The sequence below is a fragment of the Zophobas morio genome, unplaced genomic scaffold (genome assembly GCF_036711695.1).
Source record: "Zophobas morio isolate AGI-343-1 ecotype UQ-CSIRO unplaced genomic scaffold, CSIRO_AGI_Zmor_V1 ptg000024l, whole genome shotgun sequence".
NCBI classification, from domain to species: Eukaryota; Metazoa; Arthropoda; class Insecta; order Coleoptera; family Tenebrionidae; genus Zophobas; species Zophobas morio.
In genome coordinates this window covers 20,496,062-20,521,409 of record NW_026972129.1, presented here as the reverse complement: position 1 = coordinate 20,521,409, position 25,348 = coordinate 20,496,062, and the positions used below count along the sequence as shown (strand labels likewise).

Here is a 25,348-nt window from a genome sequence, read left to right as displayed (position 1 = left end):
AAATTGAAAACTAGAAAAAGTGCTAAATCATAAAATTGAAAACATTGAAGAAAATTTGAATTATCGTCTAATTCAAATAAAGGAAAATTAAAATATTTACAAACTGAAAAATCGAAAAATCGCAGATCGAAAACTGAAGGAACGAATATTTGCAAGATCGAAAATCCAAAGATTCGAAAAATTGCAAACTGAAAAATCGGAAAATTTAACAAAAATGGGAAAATCGAGTAATTGCAAAATCAGAAAAGAATTTTTAAAACCTCAAAAATGGGTACTACTAAAAAAATGCTCAGTCAACACAATATAAATAAACGCGTTGAAAACAATTAAAAATGATAAAAAAAATTTAAACACAAAAATTGAAAAATCCAAAAACTGTAAAATCGTAAAAATTTCAGTTTTAATAAATTTGTTCTTTTTGAATTAAATTAAAAATTAGAATCTGGGAGAATGAAACATTAAAGAATTGAGAACTTGAAAAATTTAAAAGCTAAATTAAAAATTGACATCTGGATTAATTGCAGTAAGGCAAAAATTAAAATACTGAGGAAGTGCAAAATTGAAATATCGAAAAATTGTAAATCAAAAATCTGGGAGACCGAAAAAGTACAAAATAAAAAAATAAAAAATTCCATAAATTGTGAAATTGAAAAATTACAAACTGAAAACTAGAAAACCTAAAGTCGAAAAATTGGAAAAATAAAGATTCATAAATGGAGAACATGAAAGTCGGAATATTAAAAATCGAGAAAGTGAAAAATCCAAAAACTGAATAAACGATCTAGAAATTGACAAATCGAGCTAATTGTAAAATCGAAAAATTGTAAAGTAAAAAATTGAAAAAATCAAATGCTGATAAGTAAAAATTTTGAAAAACCTAAAATGGAAAGCTCTAAAAACTTGCAAATTGAAACATTGTACAGTTAAAAAATTGCAAAATAAAAATCGAAAAACTGAGAAATCATAAACCCAAAAAACTGTGTAATTTTAAAAATTTGAAAATGTGACGAAAGTAACAACATTCGAATGACACCGATGTCCTTTGTTGTCATTGTCGGATTTAATGCATAACCTCATTTAAAAATCATACAGTTAAAAAAAAATAAATATAAAAATTGAAAAACCAAAAACGACAAAATCATAAAACTGAAAAATTGAAAATTAAAAAAAATATATTAAATTAAAACTGATTTTCTGGCATAGAAAAATTACACGTTACACATTTTCTGGCTTGCTTAATGTTTCTAAAATTCCATTTTCTGCCAAAAAATTTCTATATAATTTATGTAATTTTTTCGATATTCAACATTTGAGCAACTTGTGCAACCAAAATTTGTGTGATCATCCTCACCAAAAATTTGATAGTCCAGTTTCAGAATTTGTATAAAACCCTTATTGATTGAGACTGCTTTTTATTCATTAAAAGAATTTGGAAAATTTAAATTTCGATAGTTCTGGTGTAAGTTATATCTAATTTTCTGATTTTATTGACATATAAAATTAACTATTACTATTACTATTATTGGTTGACCTGAATTTTGTACGCATTTTAAGGTTATCAGCGACATAGTAAATCGTTATTAAAAATCATCTATTCATCCTTTCCAAAAACGTGATGACGTCATCTTAAAATTTTGTCCATAAAACCTCACTTGAAATTTATAGCCTCAGATGTTCCGTTATTTGTGATTAATAATGTACTGAAATTTTCGAAATATATTGCAATATATAATATTACACAAATTAAATTAAAAACAGTTTACCTAATAATTTTCCCGTAATTCTGTGCACAAAATACAGTTGTTATTAGTGTTACACACTCTACGTACGTATATTGGAATAGATATAAATATTTTTCTCCACTAAAACAATCTAAACAAATTCTCACTCTAAATAACGGGTATTTAGTTGAAAAAGTCATTAAGGGTGGCGTCTGGTTCAGTTTCGCCCAATACTAAATACATTGAAAACATCGTCGTAGTTTCCGGAATTGCATTTTTAAAATATTGAAATCTCCAACCTAGTCAGAATCTAAGTAAACCTGCATTCTGCTACCGCATCACAGCTCGTTTAATGCCGATTTCTCGTTTCGATAGATTTTGACTTTTCGCGAGTTATTTACCTCAGTCGTGGATTTTTTAATATTATAAATGGTATCAAAAAAAAACTGACGCTTTTCCCCAGGGGACCTCCTATCTCAGAATGCAAAAAACTTCAGCACTTCGTCAAAAAATGCATCAATGTGCCGGTTAAAATGTGGTGTAAAAGTTGTTCAACTTTATAATTTTTTTTTTTGTAAAAACTGCATACTAGATATGAATATAAATATGGAGGTCCCCTGGACTGAAGTTTGTTAATTCGAAATATAATTTTTTTAAAGCGATATATCTCATATTTTTAAAATGCAACTCCGGAAACCGCGACGATGTTTTCAATGTATTTAGTATAGGGCTAAACCGAACCAGACGCCAGCCTTAAGCTGGCGTTGCTTGTTTGAGTGAAGAAAACGTAGCGAAAAACGCATGTGTTTTAGTTCCTACTGTAACTTCAGACAAAGTTTTCATTTAAGTGTACTGCAGCGACTGCATGCTTCGGTGAAATAAAACTTATAAATTATGCTTCGAAAATTATTTAATTCATAATGTTTTACATTCGTGATTTTATATTTCCTAAAAAAAAAAAAATCGAAAGCCTGGAAATCAAACAAATTTAGAACGTGTGGCCAAGCTTGTTTCACTCATTGTTGTCTAGACTAGTAACTGTTGTATCGATAATGAATTTACCAACATTTGACCGTTCCACCATTCCACGTGGTTCCACTGCAACGATCCAGGATCCAATCACATTGATCCAATTAATTCCAATTACAAAGAGGGTTATATTGGCGTAAACCAACTAATGGAATTTACACATGATTGGTATATAATTTTTATTTAATAAAATAATGAAGAATGAAATAAACAATGCCAATTATTCTTTCAAAGCAATTACTGAAAGTGGCAGACTTCCAAGCACATTGCAACCCGTCACTCCATGTTATCAGAAACACGCATTAGGTGCTCAGCTATTACTCTATTGCACTGGTTTCTAATTTTGATTTTTAGTTCTTCAATAGTATGGATAGGTTCCATAAATTCAAATGAAGAGAGAGGTAATGATTAATTATTCTGTCCTTAGCTGTATGTGCGGAGGCCCTATCGTGCTAGTAAGGCGTAAAGAATAGCAACAGTTGGACAGTTTTAGGTTTCTTATTTCGTACTATTGAATGTAAGCTGGAATTAATCCGACTGTATATATAAAACTATGAATATTAACTACATACATCGAATGTTTTATCCTGTAAAAAACTTTAAGACGCTTAGCATAATATTACGATAAATATTGAAAAAATGCCAAATATTTACCCCTGATGGAATCCCAACTCGTCTCCTGCGTTATTGATGTCATATAATAAACATTAATGTTATGCATATTGGTATGAGATATGACGTTCCATTCCAATTAGAAGTAAGTGCCGCGTTATAGAGATTAGAAATGGAATGTTAATCTGATTCACTTTGGTATGTTCAGCGCCTCGGATTAGTAATTAATGGGACTAATTGGAGGCAGACGCATCTTCAATATGTCCGGATCAACGCGGCGTGTGAGGTAGCCCCTTTACCTCGACATTAAGTAACTATTATAATAAGCAAGTTAATTTTCCAAGACCAAATTTAATCAAAACTCTGCTAATCCAGAACGAGACTTCCTCTACTTACCGTGCTATATTCTGAGTCAAAAAATCTGAAACTCTGATGAAGAGCCGCCACGACTAGAATATAGATAAGACACTTGTAAACGTTGGACATTGTGCAGAACTTTCTTGCAAGTGGTGCATGGCAGACGAAGATGTAACGCTGCACGGCTAAAGCGAGAGTTAACCAGATGCTGGCTGTGTGAAACATGTTGGGGATCACCTAAAAACAAAAGAGAACGTGTTTGAATGGGTTTTGTTTAGTAAATTTCGTACAGCGAAATTACCTTCTCTATTGCTATATAGGTACTTTAATTTTTTTGTGGAGACGTGGTCATATCGTAATGGAAAATGCTTCGTGTGTAGGAAAGAATAATACGGAATAACGTCGTCGTAACCACGAGTTTTATTACGGGTGAAGGAAATCAATATTTTAACGCTACTTTACACTGAGAATTCGCCTTTTAATTCTCCACTTTCTTTCTCTTTGAAATGCAAGCCGAAAGTGTGTCAATTATGATATCTTATTTCTAAGTGGTCCATAAAAGTCGCGGCTTTGCAAATTTATTTCTGTAAATATTAATCAGTGTGCATGTCTTTGCGTCCACGGTTTTGGCTAAGATTATTTCCATTATTTTCTTATTAAACTATTAAAGTCTTATTACAAGCTTTTTAATCCGTCAAGTCATTAAGTAGTCTGTTTCATGAAATAATGAATGCAAAATGCGAAATCTGCAAATTTGCCGACAGATTGGCGTGATGGAGAACGAAAGGGAAGGAAACGAAATCAAAAATTTGGGGTGGATAATGATGCGATGGTATAGGCAATAAATTGACGTTCGTGATCATATAATTGACAGTGCCATTCGGCGTGTTTGAAGCCATTTCAGATGCTTTTTCGTTCAAATATTTGAATGTATACTTTCACAATTTATGGGAACGTAGAAAATAAAAAAAAATTAAATTCAGTACATGACTAAAATTAATTACGAAATTAAAGATTCATAACCTGGATTCTCTTCCTTTAAACATGTTTTGTCTTCAAACATTTTAGTATTTTAACTTGCGTTATTCGGTGAATCGCGTCAGTCATCACGCCAGTCATCACGGGTTGAGTGGAATTGTGGCTGTCCGCGCAATTCGCTCTTCGCATGTTTTCAGTGTTATTGTAGTGCACCTAGTGATCAAAAAGCTTCATTTACCTCATATGGTTAATAGGAGGACGCTCCATTGTAATATTTAAATGAATAAATAAGTAATTTTCACAATTATTGGACAGATGCTATGAAATTTTAAATGCATTTTAAGAATGTTCTATAGATACCAAAAAGTTAACCAAAATTTGTGTGTTCAACCCAACCAAAAACTTCAAATTTTCACTTAGGTTTTTTTCAGTCCATGAAGGAAAATAAAAGTTATAAATATACAAATACTCAAGTAGAATGAAATAAAATACTAATAGTTTTTTTTTAAAGAAATTGTAAAATCTGTGTCGATTAAGAGTACGTTGCAATTGTCATCCTTCAGAATGAACACAAAACTTCTTTTTAGTTCGCGATTAATGATGTATCACGTGTTAAAAAGGCTCAAACAATCCAAATATGTATAGTTTAGTGATGGATGGGCGGGCCTAGTACTTGCTAAGATAAGATTGATTTTTGCCAAGGGTATACCCTCCAAAAAAATAGAGGGTGGGTGGGGGGGGGGCTAGTACTTCCTAAGATACGAGTGATTTGGGCAAATGACATACCCTCTAAAGAAATAAAGGGCGGGTGGGCGGGGCTAGTACTTCCTAAGATACGAGTGATTTTGGCAAATGATATACTCTCTCAGAAAATAAAGAGCGAGTGGGTGGAGCTAGTACTTGTTAAGATAAGACCAGCTTTGGCAAATGATATACCCTCCAAGAAAATAGAGGGCGGGTGGGCGGGGATAATATATGTATATGCCTTACATTTGCAATGTACTAAATTGAGCTCTCTCGTTCAAGTTAAAGTCAAAGGCGTTAAAAAAATTTCGAAACCTCTGTTGTCAAGGTATAAGACCGCGGAGTTTTGTCTGGGACTCTCTTGAAGCTTAATTTAGTACATCACACAAATTAAATTGCGATTACAGTGATATAAAACATTTAGGTGTGTATTTCATTTATAGTCTATTAAGGCCAATCGCTGCGTTTTCTGAGAGGAATTTTTGGTCTATTTTCAGAATGTAATATCTCTGTTATTAACAGACCTATGATTTTGAAATTTCAAATCTATGTTGTCTATAACTTTCTTTATATAACACAAGGGCAAATTTGTTAAAAACAATTTGTGATCATATTTTTCTCTTTAATTTTAGTGAAATTTTTGCGTAACGTATTTTTAAAAATCAATATCTCAATTATTAAAGGAAATTTCAGAACACGGTTTTCAACACTGTTCTCAGCTTACAAAACTCCAGAAATCATACCAGATATATAGTCGATTTTTTTGTTAGAAACGATACATAGTAAAAAAAGCTTGTGTCATAGGAGTTGCTAACTTTTATTTTTACTATATCTCAGTCCCAACAAATAAAGTCAAACATAGTTCTAGTACGATTTCCAAAGTTTTGCAAGCTGAAAACAGTGGTGACAACCCTGTTCTAAAATGTCCATAAATAACTGAAACATTGATCTTTTAAAATAAGTGATGCAAAAATTTCAACAAAATTTAAAAAATATATGATAACAATTGTTTAAAAAAACTGCCCTCGCAGTTATATAGTGAGGATCATGGACAAGTTACATTTAAAATTTTGTAACCATAGGTCTGTTAAAAATGCAGATATTACATTCTGAAAATATATTGACAATACCAAAAGAGCCAAACGTAGCGTCTCCTCTTAAGCAAAATAAAAGTTATAAATATACAAATACTGAAGTAGAGTGAAATAAAGTATAAATAGTTTGTTTTCAAAGAAATTGTAAGATCTGTGTCCCGTCCCTTAAGAGTATGTTGGAATTGTCGCGCTTTACAATGAACACAAAACTTCTTTTTAGTTCGCGATTAATGATGAATCACGTGTTTATTTAGTTTACTAATGCATGGGCGGGGCTAGTACTTGCTAAGATAAGACTGATTTTGGCAAAGGATATACCCTCCAAAAAAATACAGGGCGGGTGGGCGGGGCTAGTACTTTCTAAGATACGAGTCATTTCGGCAAGTCACATACCCTCTGAGGAAATAAAGGGCGAGTGGGCGGGGCTAGTACTTGCTAAGATAAGACTGATTTTGGCAAATGATATAACTTCTAAGAAAACAGGGTGTGGGTAGGCGGGGCTACTACTTACTAAGACACGAGTAATTTTGGCAAATGATATAACTATCGAAGAAAAAGAACGGGTGGGTGGGGCTAGTACTTGTTAAGATAAGACTGATTTTGGCAAATGATATACCCTCTAAGAAAATAGAGGGCCAGTGGGCGGGGCTAGTAATTGTATATATGCGTTACATTTGCAATGTACTAAATTGAGCTTCCCCGTTCAAGTTAAAATCAAAGGCATTAAAAAATTTCAATATCTCTTTTGTCAAGATATAGGACAGCGGAGTTTTATCTGGGACTCCCTGTATATACATTAACATTGACAGTTTAGAAAATAATATACTTCTATATCTATGATGTATTAAGATGACTTTGATTTCCTGCTTATGAATACAGATTTTTGAAAAAAATTCCAAATTCTATGATAAAATTTTACAATTCATAAAATTCTGCACACGATCAGAGGTTATTGTGAACGAGGTAAATTAGTAATAAGAATTTACGTGATCATCCCTTGCAAAAGCTTGATGGCGTTAACCTCAAAATTTTGTTAAACTACTCTTTTCTGAAATTTGTAATGCGGCGTGTTATTTTCTAAGTAGTTTAATAATGTATTCATGTTTTAGTATTAACATAAATGTAGCGTTTGTTAAAGAAAAAATAATTATTTTTTTTATCTAAAATTGTTTGTTTGTAATTTAGACACATTGTTTATTATTATGCAATTTCTTATTTTTTTAATTAACTTGTTTTGGTTGCTCTTTATGCAAGTTAAACATTAATATTAAATACTACCGCGAAACCTATAAATGTGTAGAAAATGCATATTCTTATGAATTTATCAACTTAATAGGGCCATAATGGTCGAAAAATTATAAACCTAACCCCAATTCGAGCTTATTACCACAAGCAACAAAGGTTGGAATTGCACACACTAACTACTAGAGTTTCTGAAACCACAGTGTTATCAAGGGTTGAAAGACAGATACAACTTTATTTGTTTCTAACAACAAATATTGGTCAAATAGGCAACAGTCAAATCAGTCATTTGTAATAAATACGGTCAAAGACAACCATTGATTTTTGGAAGTTTGTCTGTGATCGCCACATGTTCAACTCAAACGTTCAAGTTGACGCTAATCTGAAGAAACAAAGATTCTATCAAAGACAAATCTTCAACAAACTATGGCTGTCTTTGATTGTGTTTTTATTGCTCTCTCTGTACAAATAAACCATTATTATTCTTGTCTGTGGTGGTAAGCAATGTTCATTTATAACACTAGTTCTGTAAAAGTTAATTTATTTGTTGTTATAAAAGGAACGTGTAAGCAAAATAAAGCAAGTTTAGCACTTTTATTTTATTTATATTGCGGTTGAGAGTCTGTTTGAAATTACAGGTAAAACAAATCTTACGTTAACTGTAATAGCGCATTGTAGGAGTTGTACAAGAATCATCACGAATAGATTTAATAGCTCGAACTGCGGCTCTCCGCTCAATTCACTCTTCGCAGAAGGAGCTGCGTCACTCAGTGCAATGGCCTCAATGATCGTATGTGCAGTTCGAAGGGGAGCAACGAGGTGTACGTAAGCCTTGTCAGTTTTCTCGTCATGGGTTGAGAGGTGATACAATTTTATTGTATCATGTGGAATTGTAGAGCTAATACTTTATTTTTTATGGTAATTTATTCAGATTAACATTGTGAGGTTAATTTTCATCATTATTAACAATTTACATTTTTTTTTTCAATTGACAGGTGTATTGTTTACATTCCCATTTGCCATGACGTTTTACTTGCCACCCATCAATAATTAAATTCCCTATGGTCTATCGGGTAAATCGTCACAAATACTTCTTATTAATGGTTTTTCTACCTTTTTTTTTCCTTTTTCGGTCATTATTAATCTAGACTTTCGTTAAGTTAGTGGTTCCATCCAAAGTTTGAGTCAAGATTCCTGATAAGTAGCAGTTTAGGGAAATTTCGGTCAAGAATCCGTGGTATCAAAATTTCGACTGACTACTTAATGCTCGACGCTTTCGTCGGATCAAAACTTGCACTCAAAACTCGTCCAAATTGGAGTTTTCGACCCAGAGTCGGATTTATTCATAAGGAGGACCAACTATCTTCTCCAGAGGCCGCCCTACAACAAAGGTACTCTTCAATAATGAGGTCATATTCAAATTGTGGATTCTCCCATGTCCCATTTTTTTCTTTCATCAGTTGCATGAATTCCGAATTAAAATGTATCTCTTTACAGGTCTTCTACTTTTCTTTCCGTATCCTCTTGTCGTGATTCGTCATCTCATAGCTATTGGGTACACTCATCCTGGTTATTTGCCGCCATAGTCCAGAGTCCCGAGTTACCTCTAGTTGCCGAACCAGCTGGGGCCTCTCGAGAGTGATTGGCCGTCATCACCAGATTGCAGACGTGCACCCTGGATACGGCACTCACCACAAGGATTGTCGCTTGACATATTACCCCTTTATCAAATTTTCAACTAGTGAGACGAATCTTACTAACCCTACTTTTAAGCTTCCTTACTAATTATTGGTTTTAATTAGGTACTACGTAGGTAGTTAATTCGCGATTTGGATCCATAGACAGAGAAGTTATATATATATAGATTTTGCTTGTAAACCTAACCTAAGAGTCAAACGTATTGATAAGTATTATTATGTTTCTTAATAATTGTTAATTACGCCTGTCTAATGTGAATCGAGACAGTATTTCCGTCATATGAACCTCTGGGTATATTTACGGTAGTTATTTAAGAAAACAAAGCCCACGTCTAAACAGCTGTTCACACGTGACCCGACGTAATCTCAAACAACTGAGGGAGCTTCTTCGATATCACCTTATTAATGATTTTTTTTTTGTTTCTTGCCTATCAATATATTAGGAACTCCTTAACAACTTATAAGTGTGAAATTGTTTAACCATGTCAATAAATTTTAATTAATTGTTCTGTTAGCTAATTTACGTCTTAGCTTACGGTATCATCCACCCCATCTGCACTGAAGCTAGTCGCGGTCAAAACGGACGTAACAATTAATTTGGCGCCCAACGTGGTTAAACAATTATTAATGGTTAGTAATTTCACAGTAATTACTGACCATTTTTCACTGTTATGGCTCCACAAACTGCAAAACCCCTCAGGTCGCCTAGCTCGATGGTCTCTTCGGCTGCAGGGATATGACTTTGATATCGTGCACCGTAAAGGAAGGTGTAATGTGGTACCAGATGCTTTATCCCGTGTTGTGTGTGCGATTCACGTCCAAGAGAAAGATCACGATGCATGGTATAAATCTCTGTTGCAAAACATCAAACAACACCCTACCCAATATCCTCGATTTTGTGTTCGTGAGAACAAAATTTATAAATTAATTAAATCAGGACCTCTTTCTTCTAATGAGGCCGATGATTGGAAAATTATAGTTCCTAAGTCCCTTCGTAAAGACGTTCTTTTTGAAAATCATGACGACCCGACAGCTGGTCATCTAGGGTATTTTAAAACGCAAAAACGTATTTCTTCGCTTTATTTTTGGCCTAAAATGAATGTTGATATTGCCCGCTATATTCGCAATTGTGAGGTGTGTAAATCCCAAAAACCCGAACAGCGTGCCCCTTATGGAATGATGGGGAATCGAACTGTATCCAAACCATGGGAATTAGTTTGCACAGATCTCATGGGTCCCTTTCCTAAATCTAAACGGGGAAACCGTTTTATTTTGATAATCGCTGACTGCTTTACAAAGTATATTTTTTTGTTCCCGTTAAAGTCCGCTACCAGTAAAGTAGTCTGTGAACGTATGGAAATGGTGTTTTTAACAGTGGGAGTGCCTGCCCTTATGATCTGTGATAATGGTAAACAATATGTTAGTAAAGAATTTCGTAAACTCCTGTCCTCGTATGAATGTGAAATTACGTTTAACCCCAATTATCACCCACAAGCAAATCCCAGCGAGCGTATCAATCGTGTAGTCAAAACATCAATTCGATCGTATATAAAAGATGATCACCAAGAATGGGACAAACATTTACAAAAAGTTGCTTTTGCCATTAACACCTCGGTTCATCAAGTTACAGGCTATAGTCCTTCTTATTTAAACTTTGGTCGTTCCCTATATTTATCAGGTCGATTACATAATAAGTTAGATCATACTAACATTAATAGTGACATAATTTTTGGCTCTCGTTCTACACTTTCAGACCATCTTCAGGAGATCTCAAAATTACATGATAGTGTGAAAAGACGTATTCACCAGGCATATATTGCAAGTTCTAATAGGTATAACCTACGTAGACGTCCTGTTCCTTTTCGAGAAGGACAAATTGTTTGGAAACGAAATCCCGTTTTATCTAGTGGAGGAAATTATTTCGCGGCCGGATTAGCTCCTAAATTTATCAAGTGTATTATTCGACGTCGCATAACTCCTAACGTGTATGAATTACAAGATTTCACTACAAAAAAAAATCTAGGTTCTTGGCATGTTAAAGATATTAAATTAGACAATTCAGATAATTCAAGTGAGGAAGAAATTTAACCCATTTTGTTTTCTATTTTCTGGTTTTGTTTTGGCTTTGCTCTGTTACTGCGTAACTGTCGTTTTTTTTTGTAAGGGGGAAATGATACAATTTTATTGTATCATGTGGAATTGTAGAGCTAATACTTTATTTTTTATGGTAATTTATTCAGATTAACATTGTGAGGTTAATTTTCATCATTATTAACAATTTACATTTTTTTTTTCAATTGACAGGTGTATTGTTTACATTCCCATTTGCCATGACGTTTTACTTGCCACCCATCAATAATTAAATTCCCTATGGTCTATCGGGTAAATCGTCACAAATACTTCTTATTAATGGTTTTTCTACCTTTTTTTTTCCTTTTTCGGTCATTATTAATCTAGACTTTCGTTAAGTTAGTGGTTCCATCCAAAGTTTGAGTCAAGATTCCTGATAAGTAGCAGTTTAGGGAAATTTCGGTCAAGAATCCGTGGTATCAAAATTTCGACTGACTACTTAATGCTCGACGCTTTCGTCGGATCAAAACTTGCACTCAAAACTCGTCCAAATTGGAGTTTTCGACCCAGAGTCGGATTTATTCATAAGGAGGACCAACTATCTTCTCCAGAGGCCGCCCTACAACAAAGGTCTTCTACTTTTCTTTCCTTATCCTCTTGTCGTGATTCGTCATCTCATAGCTATTGGGTACACTCATCCTGGTTATTTGCCGCCATAGTCCAGAGTCCCGAGTTACCTCTAGTTGCCGAACCAGCTGGGGCCTCTCGAGAGTGATTGGCCGTCATCACCAGATTGCAGACGTGCACCCTGGATACGGCACTCACCACAAGGATTGTCGCTTGACATATTACCCCTTTATCAAATTTTCAACTAGTGAGACGAATCTTACTAACCCTACTTTTAAGCTTCCTTACTAATTATTGGTTTTAATTAGGTACTACGTAGGTAGTTAATTCGCGATTTGGATCCATAGACAGAGAAGTTATATATATATATATATATATAGTTTTTGCTTGTAAACCTAACCTAAGAGTCAAACGTATTGATAAGTATTATTATGTTTCTTAATAATTGTTAATTACGCCTGTCTAATGTGAATCGAGACAGTATTTCCGTCATATGAACCTCTGGGTATATTTACGGTAGTTATTTAAGAAAACAAAGCCCACGTCTAAACAGCTGTTCACACGTGACCCGACGTAATCTCAAACAACTGAGGGAGCTTCTTCGATATCACCTTATTAATGATTTTTTTTTTGTTTCTTGCCTATCAATATATTAGGAACTCCTTAACAACTTATAAGTGTGAAATTGTTTAACCATGTCAATAAATTTTAATTAATTGTTCTGTTAGCTAATTTACGTCTTAGCTTACGGTATCATCCACCCCATCTGCACTGAAGCTAGTCGCGGTCAAAACGGACGTAACAATTAATTTGGCGCCCAACGTGGGGCACAGTTATTCATAACTGCGGCTCTATGGGCAATTCGCTCTCGTGTCAGTGATCGTAAGTGCAATTCTAAGGGAAACAGCGAACAAGAACCCTGAACCATGGTAGGGGTGAGAACCAATGAGAGCTTTAGGGTGGTCTGCACCGGCAGAAATACTAAGCGTATTTAGGGAACAGTCTCTAAATATCGCTTTAAATTTAGCAAGATTGTGCTTTAAAAATGATGTATTGTTTTTATTAATTGCGTCTCCAACAAATGAAACTTGGCTTCTCTACAGATAATTTAAATATTAGTTCTATGTTCTTGTTCTTAAAAATCTGCGAAGTAATTTATACCATGGCATCTATCATGTAGGTTCAAAACAAATTGTAAAATTTCGTCTTAGAAATGTTATTTTTTACTGGTGTATAATTAAATTTTAGCTAGAGAAAAATATCATGCTATAAATTTCAAGCGAGATTTAATTTAATATGTAGATAAAGTGCTTTAATAATTGTAAAATAATGATCCTGTACCAGCAGAAAAATAAACAATAGGTAGATGGAAACCATAGACCGTTATTTTTGTATTTTACAAGATGTTCAAAATTGCGAAAACACGAAACCAGACATTCCTCAGATTGACCCTAATACAGATGAAAGCGGCTTACGCGCGACAATAAAGAATGTGCAGAAAATTAAAACGTTAATTCCCATTCATTTAAAACGAAGCTTTCTCATTAAAATACCCAAATTTGTCTTTACTGCTGCTTGAGTTTGGAGTACTCTAATTAATTTGATAAAACACTGAAAGGCGTACGTTTATATCAGTTACATATGTTATTTTCGTTTGATTAAGTGGTAATTTTCAGGTAATTTAATATTCAATCGGTCTAAACAAACTTTGGGTTTTACTTGTTTCATTTAAGCTATATTTGGTAGGTAAATATTTAACAACAGTTTGAACATTTTCAAATAAAATTGGTGTAATTGCAACAATCATTGATGTTTATTTTACGGCTGTTAATAACTATTTCCAAACAGCGTGGAGTAATTGACAGTTTTATTAGTTTTCATTTGAGACACATCTGTACAACATTTTTTCACACGTAAAAATTGTGGATAAAATCTTTTCATTTATATATATATATATATGTATATATATATTTATAAATATAAATAAAGGATTATTTTATACAAAGCAAGAAAGTCATTAGAATGTACCACAACTGGTGTAATATATTTTTCTGCAAAACCTTGTTTATCATGTCGGAAACAAGATACCGAAAAATCGAGCGTCCAATATCGAACAACACTTGTTCCTCGGTTCTTAAGAATTTTATTATTGCCAATCAGATGGGCGCAAATTGATAAAAATTTCAATTTACTTGCGAAATGGTGCGGCAAAGCGAAGTGTGAGTTTTGACATTTCGCACAATATATCTAACGCGATTTGATTAAGCAACAGGTCGCTCTGATAAAAGAAAAAAACATGTTTTTGTTCAAAAGAGAGAAGGGAAAAAAGACGTGGTGAACTCTAAAATGATAACTTTGTCAAGTTAATGAAAGCTGGAAATGAGACGTCAGAGAAAAACATTTATCAAAACTACCGGATAAAATAATATGGGAATCCATTTGTGTACGAAACTGAAAGACATTTTGTTCTGCTTGAGTTAGCGTCATATCGGAGTCCCTGTCGGAAAATCAATGCTGGTTAATAGTGCAAGGATGGAAATGGTCTTTAAATTTATCTGTTTTAGCTGTTCGTAAGCCACGTGGCGAACGCATCTCCTAATTAAATTTTATGGTGTTTATAACGAACTTCTTAATTTAATTTCTTATATTTTAACAGCTATAAACATTAAACATTATGGCACATAATAACGCGAACAATTTTGTAAGCATAATGGCGATGTTTTACTATGGCATTAAACAATTATGGGAGCCTGACAAATAAACGCATAAAAGATTAATCGACCGGCCCACGCTTAACATAATAGACATAATTTCACTTGATCGCAAAAAATAAGTACAAAACAGTTTTTTACAATTGTTTCGAATAAAAAAATGGGATATTGACTTCATTATAAAATTACTTCATCCTGGGTTCGGCCGACGCAAACAAAGCTCTAAACCTTTTGTTTTTCCGCAGCTGTTCTCTGTCACTTAAGTTCTTTTCAAAAGCTCGCATTTCATTAAGGTTCGCTAAAACGAAACAACGCATAAATTAAGACAGAATCATTTTTCCTGAAGAAATTTAAATAATCCCTTTTAAAAGTTGAAACAATGCGTTTCCTCAGGAAACACGAATCGCAGCATTTAGATGCTCGCCAGATGCTGCAGACTATTGGGGTGAATTTATGTACCTATCCTTCGTAATGATGTTGTCTGTAGAAATTCGAATTCGTATACATGAAATGTCTTTGCCATATTGTTGCGGTAAAAATGGAACAACACCCTCGTAAAGCAGAAAGGAAATTATTTTCCCTTGACATGATTCGAATATTAAGGTGGCGCTTTTGTTCGCGGGATTAGCGGTGAATATTAATGATCATTTCTCCTTCTTAAAAGTGTCTTTTGGCGATTTGCAAATTTATAAAACGTTTTTTACAATTTTATTACGACAACAATGGGAGCGACGCTTCTTTCAGTTCTTGATCGTGCTGAAAGCAGATTTAATTAGCGGAATTTTCCCATTGAAATTCGAACAAATTATTACACGTCTGCACTTCTCTGAAATAAATGAATAAATTGGACATTTTTTGCGTCTTATTGACTAATAAATTCAACAAGTTAGATGGATATAAATTTCATTTTTAAGCCCCAATTTTAATCTCCTGAATGAATTTGGACATGTTGTTGTTTACAAATTGTGTCAAAATGCATTAAAATGTCAATATTTACTTTCAATTTGATGACTGTGTTCAAAGGACCGACGGTTTTGAATCTCTGGAAGAAGAGGTCCTGTCTTGTTATGAGGCTTACGATGGAGTCTACATTTCAACTGAAGTGGGCGGACTTACTCCTACCTGAGTGTGTGTTCCGTCGTACAAATGAGATATGGGTAGGGTTACGAGATATATTCATCTCAAGTTTAAAATATACAGAGGGCAACAATATTGTTAACTTGTACTTCTCAAACCAAAAGTGTTTTCATTTTAAAAAAATCATAAATTCTAATAATACACAAAGTGTTCCAGCGGTCTCTTTCGTTCTCTCTCTCTTTCAGATCATAAAATAGAGTTCAATATCTATATAATTATGCTAAATCTTTCAATATTTTTTTACGTCCTGTATTTTTAGACAAAAACTAACTGATTTTTTAAATTTTTGTTCTAGTTGGCCACGACGCGCAAATTTCTAGGTTTTACCATTATTAATTAAAAAATTTCACTTCTTGTCCACTCCTGTCTTTCACGGTTTCTCTGCTTGTAATTGTTTTAAAAAAATTCGCACATTATAATATGCATAATAAAAAAGTGAACTGATGTTATTAAACAGAACTTCCTGGAAGTACGATCAAATAAATCCAGTTTTTTTTTTTTTTAAATACCAGTCACAGTGTAATAAACTAATAAATAAAAAGTGGCCAACAAGAGAATCTTCATGTTATTAGCTTGCTGAACGTTCCCCTGATAATATTATAAGTCGTTATTATAAAAATTTTGATTTGTATGCAAACATATCAGCGAATTTATAAAGCACAAGTACAGGAGTATGTTATTTTATAAAATTTAAATAGCATTTGCTATGTAAAATTTTGAAGTGACGTCATCAGATTGCTGGTGGGGATTATTAGACAAATTTTAGTTAGCGGTGTATCATCTACATGATATACGTACAATACCTGTCTAATAAAATAACAATCAGGGGACAGATAACAGAAGAAGAAGAAGAAGAAGACAGATGGCAGACAGACAGCAGGAAACTTATTTTTTATACTTTACGGGTCATGAAACGTCAAGAAAACATGAAAGTAACCATTCGCCGGATTGCAATATGTAATACTATTACTACTACTACAGCACCACTATTAAAATATTTCTGTGGCTTACACTCGAGAAGTAAACATAGTAATCCTACAGAAAATGGAAGATGAGCATATTCAGAAAAGGTACAGGTAAAATATAGTACAAGAAAAATGACCGACAAACAATACATAAAAATAAAATTAATTTAAAATGAAAAATATAGCCAAATACATGTAAATTAGAAAAAGTAAATATGTAATAGCGACGTCCAAAACTCTAAAAACAAATAAGAAAAAAATTGTAGTATTATAGAGAAGCAGAAAAATAAGAAGAACGCGTATTCGAATATACGAATCACAATTTGACAAGTAAAAATTACGATGGTCTTTAAACTATATTAAAATAAAAATTATGGTAAGATTGCAGAAACAAAGAGACGCAATTATAAGCGATAGGAGAAAGGTGACCATAAAAAATCTATAGTCAATGGAATCAAAAGAATTCCAGGATGGAACTCAATCCACTTTAATGTCTCCAGACTAGACACTTTATATTTTGTAAATGCTTTAGAATCTATAGACCCTCTAGGATTTCTAGACACTGTGGATTCTCTATGATCTCTAAATTCTGTTGCCTTTGTACTTACTAGAGATTTTAGATTTCTGAGATTTTTTGTATTTTTAGGGTTTCTAGGTTCTTTAGTTTTTCTAAATCCTCTAGGTTTTTTAGCCTCTTTAGACTCCTTTGATTCCATAGAGTTTCTAGACTCTCTACAGTTTCTCGGCACCCTAGATTCCGAATACTCGCTAAATTGTCCACTCTTTAGACATTCTAGACTGTCTAAGTTCTGTAAAGGTTGTGAACTTTATGACGTCTTTAATCTATTTAGAATTGTTACATTCTATAAATGTTATTCTATATTCCCTAGACCCTCTAGGCTTTTTAAAACTTCTAAACAATGTAGATTTTCTATATTATAGAGGCACTCTAAACTTACTGTTTTTTTTAACTCTCTGAGCTCTCTAGAGTCCCTAACCTCTCTAGGGCTTTTAAGCACTCCAAAGTCTTGCTGTTTTGGAGTTTTGTTGGGATTATAAGTAAATTCTCTGGTTAAATCAAGTAAAATAAAGGCACAACCAATAGAGACAACAGTTTTCCATTATTTATTCTCCTAAGTTTAGTCTTTGCATTTTAATACGTTTTTCTTTCACTTGTTTACCTTATGCTTCTATTGTATATTTTTTGGAGCTTGTTGGTTTAGACATTTTGTTTTTTCTTTGCTATCCTACTAGTTTTGGTGATTGTATTGTAGTATATTCTATTCTCTGTGTTTATTGCTGAATTTTCCATTATATTCTTCACTTTCTTCTCTTATTCTCGCTTTTAAAGGTAGATGCTCTGAATCTTTTCTGCTTTCGTCTCTAAATTCATGTATTTCCTCATTTGTTTCATCTATGATTACTTCATAATAACAGATGTATGAGTTACTTATACAATAAATGTCCCTATATTCACTTACCATTTCTGTTAATTTCTCGTCCTTTCTAACCTTTCATTTTTCTTATCTCTTTTCCACCAATTTTGGTTCTCCTCCCTTGTGTCCCTGTTCTGTACTGAACTTTTTGGGCAATTTTCTTTCATATCTCCCTCTCGTATCTTTTCATGTTAAGACCTTAAGACGTGAATGTGCCCTGATATATTATTTTCTTTCTTTTTGAATTCCGTTTTGTTTAATGTTTACGATTTCGATATTTTCATTATTGGTTTTTTGTTTTTCTAGTTGTTGCTAAATTAATTTATTTTCTACATTTCTCCATCCTTTCAAAAATTAAAAAATCTTTATTAATGTTAAAATCTATATTTACTGTTTCATAATTATTATTAGAACATCGTTTTAATTGTGTCATATACGGGAACATTTTCGCATTAATGCCAGTTTTTATTTCTTAAGTAGATTACTTCTTTTGAATTAACTAATTTGATTTTTTCGTCTGTTTCTATAGCAACTTCCACCAGATGGTGCTGTTCCTTGTTTTCATGTAACTAAAAGGCAAATTTAGAAAAATTTAAAAATAATTGACTTCTCCATCCGATTTGTTATGCTTTTGAACTTGTAGAAATAATTTTAACATTGTAGATTTTGTACTTTCATGTGTGCTTGATGTTTCATGGCTCCTAAGGTATGAAACAATAGGCTTCCCTGTTCCATCTGTCTATCGTCTATGTCTATTTGTATTAAACAGATACCCTTCGAAAATAGATGGTAGGTTCTAAAACTCTAACACAAACTTGTTTAAACATCCCACCAACAATTTGCTAACATCATCTCAAAATTATTCCCAGTAGATGTATTTAAATTTGATAAAATAACATCCCTAGAGTACGAAAAAGTAGGTTCTCATTTATGTCTTTCCGTCTGCCGGATTTTTATTAAACAGATAATCTTCAAAACTACTAGACCGAGTACTGTCAAATTTTATATTTGTATTATGAGTATCGTGTAGGTGTGGTAAAACGTTGTAAAAAAATTGGCTAATCATCCCCAGCAACAATAAAATGATGTTATTTCAAAATTTACATTAGTAAATGTTATCTAAATTTTATAAAATAAAATACTCCTGCACACATGGTTTATGAATCCGTGCTGAGTTTTTACCTTAGAAATTCAGATTTTTGAAAAAAAAGTCGAAATTTTCTAACAAAATTTTACTTTAACTTTCAAATTCCAAAAACCGAGTACTGTGAACTCTTGCAAATGTTCCAAGGTTATTGGAAGCATGGGAAATCGTTAGCCAAAATTTGTCCGTCATCTTAGAAACTTACCGAATAAATGTCCTTGAAATTTATGAGTATTTTTGGGAATACAAAATCTATCAAATTTATTTTTTTTTTTAATCGCTCATGCTTGTAATCTAAATGTGCTAACAGCCGAATTATTTCGAAGTGTAAGCATAAACTGTTGAAGTTAAGCATATTCTGAGAAATTGAGAATATCCACATTTTTCCCGTTGATTATTATTATTATTTGCTTCAAATTAATTTCATATTCGCTTTTAACGGTAGATACTCTGAATCTTCTCTGTTTTCTACTTTAAATTCATCTATTTCCTCATTCACTGTTTCATCTACGAGTACTTTATAATGACTGATATATAAGCTACTTTTCCACTTATCTTTAGTCACCACCATTTTGTTAATTTCTCATTTTTTCATTCCTTTTTTTTCATTCCTTTTTTTCTCTTTTCCACCGATCCTGGTTCTCCTCCCTTTTGTTCCTCTTCTGTGTTAAACTTTTTGGACAATTTTGTTTTATACTTATATCCTTTTCGTCTGTTTTGATGTTAAGACCTTAAGCCGTACATGCGTCCTGATATATGATTTTCTATCTTCTGCAATTCTCAGTAGTTTTATGTTTTCGATTTTTATATTTTAACTATTCGTTTTTTGTTGTCGTTACCAGATTAACTGATTTTCTACATTTCATCCTTTGATGTTGTTTTTCTCCCTATTTTTAGTTTTCGTGGCTTTAACCTTTTATTCTTGCTCGTGTTAACTTCCAACTGTGCGGAAGTTAATTCTTCAGAACACAAAAATTAAAAACTCTTTATTTATTGAAATTTGATAACAATTAGAACATCTAGTGTTAATTTCCAGTAGTTATTTAATTTAATATATTCCTACGTTTCTCTTCATTGTTTCTTTAAACATTAAAGCCAAGGAAAGAGAAACAAAAAAAATTGCCTAATATTATCAATCTTGTTTGACAAACACATCGTTAGAATTAATTTGTTATTGTGATAGTAGGTGTTTTCTAAATTTCACTTTTATGGCTGCAAAATATTAATTCTGCAATAAAAAACATCATTTGTATAAATTGAGAAAAATCAATCAACACTTCTTTTCACAAAAGAAGCTGACACTTGAAGTGTTTAAAAAAGAAAGTGCGAATTATAACAATAAACGAGCCGAGAAACATAAAAAAATGGTGAAAGCATAAAAATGTAGCATTAAATCAGATTTATGTGAAAACATTAAAAACTTATCCAATTCGTTTTATACGACAGGAAAATTTATTGCTAAAGTATAAATATTGATGAGATACAATGAATAGATATCAACAACAGTGATGCTTTGTTTTAAAACAAATATCTCCCTTGACAATCCTAACAAAAAAAAAATTAGGTCAAATTTTGTACCAAATATCAGTGTTAAGAATTAATGAAGGAACATACTTATGATCAAACAATAACTGGTTAAAATTTTGCAGCAACATTATAAGAGTGCCAACTTTTCTGTCACAAAATAAACAATCAAGAGCCGGAATAATAAAAAATTAATTGAGTCGCTAAATGTCACAGCCATATCATTTATCACCCTAAATGAGCTTTAAGCTTTGTTTCTCTGACAAGATAAAAGTGTTTCAGCTACTTCCAGAACTGCAGCATAACTATAATAATAGTCTGTACACTATTTAACGTGGGTGTATTTGTCTTGTCTAGCTATTTATGAACAATTAGATAACCAAAAACAATGTCGTCTTCTGATAAAGGATAACGTGGTTATTTTAAACCTTGTAAAGGAAATCTACAACTTTATATCAAAGAGGTTCCCACTGACTCAATTTTGTGAGCATCTGAAAAGTTTATTTGCGGAATTTTGATCCAAGAAATATTTCAAAGCGTGTTTTCAGCTTCTTCACATGTCTCCGGTTTCGTTTATTTAACCGTTTACGATTCTGAAAATGTAATAACACACACGTCAGGAATAAGTGGTATTTGTAAATACAACACTCCAGAGTAATTTTCTTGTTCTTTGTATCAGTAAATTGATCATTCGAGCGTAATTACCCCTTGTGTTCATGTACTTTTTAATTGGTCTTTAAAATTTTATGAACCGTATCGAATTTCCTTAAAAGCTTTTTCATCGAGGGAAATACGTATGTTTTTTAAAGAGCCAAAGTTTCAACATGATTTGATTATCCTCAATAACCGTAACAAAACCAATAAATATTCAGTAGGGATTCTTCATTTCAATAAACGTGAAGTAAAGGATGACTTTTAAGAAATATTCGTGAAGTACAATCAAAAGTCGTTGGTTTTAGTATATGAGTAAAAGAAGTTTGTAGTTTGGCGGTTGGTGGAGTTGTAAACTTTTAATGTATTGACTTGAGAGTGGCATAAAATAGATTGAAAATACTGCAAAACAACTTTTTGTGGTTTATATAAAATTTATAATCCGTCGGACATTACATCTACCATTTTTTCCAGAGATCGACTAAAAGCAACCCCCTAAAATATTCATGCTGAAACTTTGGTTACATTATGTATTTTCTTTATTACAGGTTCGTTTGTGTTTCTTTCCACGAAAGAGATGTTTGTATAATGTGGTGTAGTTACCAGCTGTGTACTTTTAAATTAGCTATAAATAGCATGCAGCTACATTATCATTTTTCAGCTGCATTAAAAATCCCGGCGCATCCACCATTTTTCAAATTACATTTGACGCATGTTAAATCAGCTTTAATTAAATTTTGTAGTCTGTCTCATCAACACAATAAATTCTTGTAAATGAAAAGTGACACAGCGAATATTGCAACTTGTTTTTCGCCTTTATGCAGAGATATTACGTGCATTAATTAATTTAATATCCTTTGTAGATACGAGCCAGACGAGACAAAATTTATGCTCAGACGACGGCAATAACTTTAAACTTACTTCCAGATATAATTAAAGTACCATTAAATGTCTTTGAACTAAGCGAGAAATTAGTGTCTATAAGATTAGAGACCCAAAACTACTACAACATGACCAGTAAAACAACAAGCGGGATATTATTAAAGGGCTGTTTTAGTATGTTGAAGCAACAAAAGACAATTTTTGGGACACAGGCGTCGCATAATTTTTAAAAATATTATTCAAAGCTTTTAACTTGAACCATGCATATCACCGTTATTTCTACAAAAATTTCGGCAAACTTTTTTGCCCTCGAATGAATAAATCTAAAAATTGCTATCTGTGAGGGTTATCCAGAAAGGAAATTCCGTTTGCGAACATTTCCCGGGTTTGTTTCAATGTCTTTTTGTGCTTTCACTATCTCTTTCTGTTACCTGTACACACAACGAGAAACCAAATATGCATTTTAAAGCTGTATAATTTATTAGACGTGAATATTACTAGAGATAAACGACGAAACTAAATTGCCAGCAAAACGTCAGCTTCTCGTCGAACATTGGTAAGTGATCCTTGTCTAATACAAGATGAGTCCAGCAGAGATATGAAGGACGAAAGAACGTGCTCATAAACACTCGAAATCGGCATCAATGGTGACTGATATTTTGGTTGGTGAAATTGATCAGTGTTCCTGTGAACACAATTCTCGCAAATACAGAGGAACTTTTTTGTATTATTGTAGCCGGAATTGTGTAGTTCTGAAAGAGATATATCGTTTTTTACTGCGTTCGTGTTTTGTTGACCACTGCCCGAAATGTTTTAAAATTTACATTTGTAAGTGCATTTGTACGAGCATAGTGCTGAATAAATTAAACAGTCTGGAAATTCAACAAATGTTACCGTTTTATGGCATGACGCAGATAATTTAATGAAAGAGAACAAATAATAATGTCACTTCGATTAAAATCTTTCAAAAATATGCTAAACGAAATTAAATAGTAATTTTCAAATTTTAAAACTAAAACTAATTTTTTTATCTCGCTCCATTTGTATAAAATGTATCAAAAATTACATCTAAAGATGTTGTGTCTTGGATATACGATATGCTGCTGACGTGCTGATAAAAGCGGAGACCAAATCATGCATCATTTAGGCGTTTTGTTTACACCGTTGCCATGGAAACCATGCGTCTAGTCGCTGCGATCGGGTCTTGCTCGAACAGTGACCACTACCAGTAACTTAGTTGCGGCATTTCATTTCATTCAATGAGTTCAGTTGAATATTTAATAAAATCAATTTTAATAAAGAAAAGTGTTCATGACAAAACGAGAGATTTTCATAGAGAGCGGTTGTGAAAAAAATAATACATTGTTTTGTTTAGTGTGTCTCCTCAGTATTGATTTAAAACCAAAGATATGTGGACTATATTTTTGTATTTATTTCCGTCACACAATTTCGTCTATTGATTGGTAATGACAGTTTATTTTATATCTTCATATTTAACTCATCAATCAAATTGTGTCCCCCTATTTCAAAAGGTCACGAGACGCTACTGATGAAAGATACAAAAAGATTTCAACGAACGGAACATTGTGCAAAATTGAAGCATATTTCATTTCTGTAATAGCATATTTTCAAACGTTGAGAAAAATAAATCGGTTCTATAAAAGATAAAACTAGTTTTAATGACTGCCATAAATATGTAAGATTCGCTTTTCTCCTTATTTAAGACTAAATTTACTGTTAAATTTATGGCACAGTACCGGGTAATAATTTAAGCTGTGTTGTGACAGTTCGGTCATAAAAAAATTCTGAAGTAATTACAACAAGACATAATAGGATACGATCAAGGGAAGTCGTCTTCTGACTAGTTGGTGATGGAGTAAATTTTCCTTCTCCGACCATTTCTTAACAACGTTTTATTAAATGTTTTCACACTAAAGTGATTGAATCAATGAAAAAATATTGTTAAATTTTCGTAATAGTAACAGCTTTAGAAAATTAGGTCGCAATTCTATTTGTTGTGTTGTGCGGATTTCATTGCAGAAACAAGCGTAAGGGAGACTTTATTTGACGTCTATAGATTTCACTATAAGTTTAAACGGCGTCCTAGATAACGCATGTGTTTAAATTAAACATTATTTCTTCTATAACAACAAAAATCTCATAAAATAATAATTTATTTTAAGCAAATTCTGCCTTTTCTACAGTTTATCATTTTTTTAAATATATAAGCTATTTTTATTGACACTAAACTTTTAGTTCATCAATACACATAAAAAACAGTACGTTCAACAGTAAAATAATTAGGTCATCATTTTACTACAGTATATTTTTTTCATTTCATTTAAATTATGGTAATATCGTTGGTAAATACACAAAAAAGTTCTAAGATTCACTTCCAAAATTGATGTTGATCAACAATTCTGTTAGAATTACAAAACATGTTCGGCCGACATATTTTGTAGCACTTTAAAGATAATTTAAAATTGAAGTTATTAAAAATATCGGACATTGATCTCGTTCGATAAAATATAATGATTAAACTTCATTAAAATTTCGCTATTAAAAATGTTTTAAGTTGCTAAAGTATCATATTTCTCAAGAGAAGTTCTGATATTTTCTGACACAATTGTTTCTCCTTAAGTTAACGTTCTGTATTTAAGGGAAATATCACATCATTCAGGAGTTGCATTTTTAAAAATACGAGACATCGCTTTCAAAAAATGGTAT

General features: G+C 32.5%; 1 protein-coding gene across 8 annotated transcripts in view; it reads right to left on the bottom strand.

The window, feature by feature from the left end:
• The window catches only part of LOC135135110 (sex peptide receptor), a 333,985-nt gene that overhangs the window by 22,375 nt on the left and 286,262 nt on the right, over window positions 1-25,348 (bottom strand). For all 8 annotated transcript variants that reach the window (XM_064064095.1, XM_064064096.1, XM_064064098.1 and 5 more), the window contains one exon: window positions 3,759-3,956. In XM_064064095.1, coding sequence (XP_063920165.1) covers window positions 3,759-3,956 — 198 coding nt within the window. The remainder of the gene's footprint in view (window positions 1-3,758; window positions 3,957-25,348) is intronic.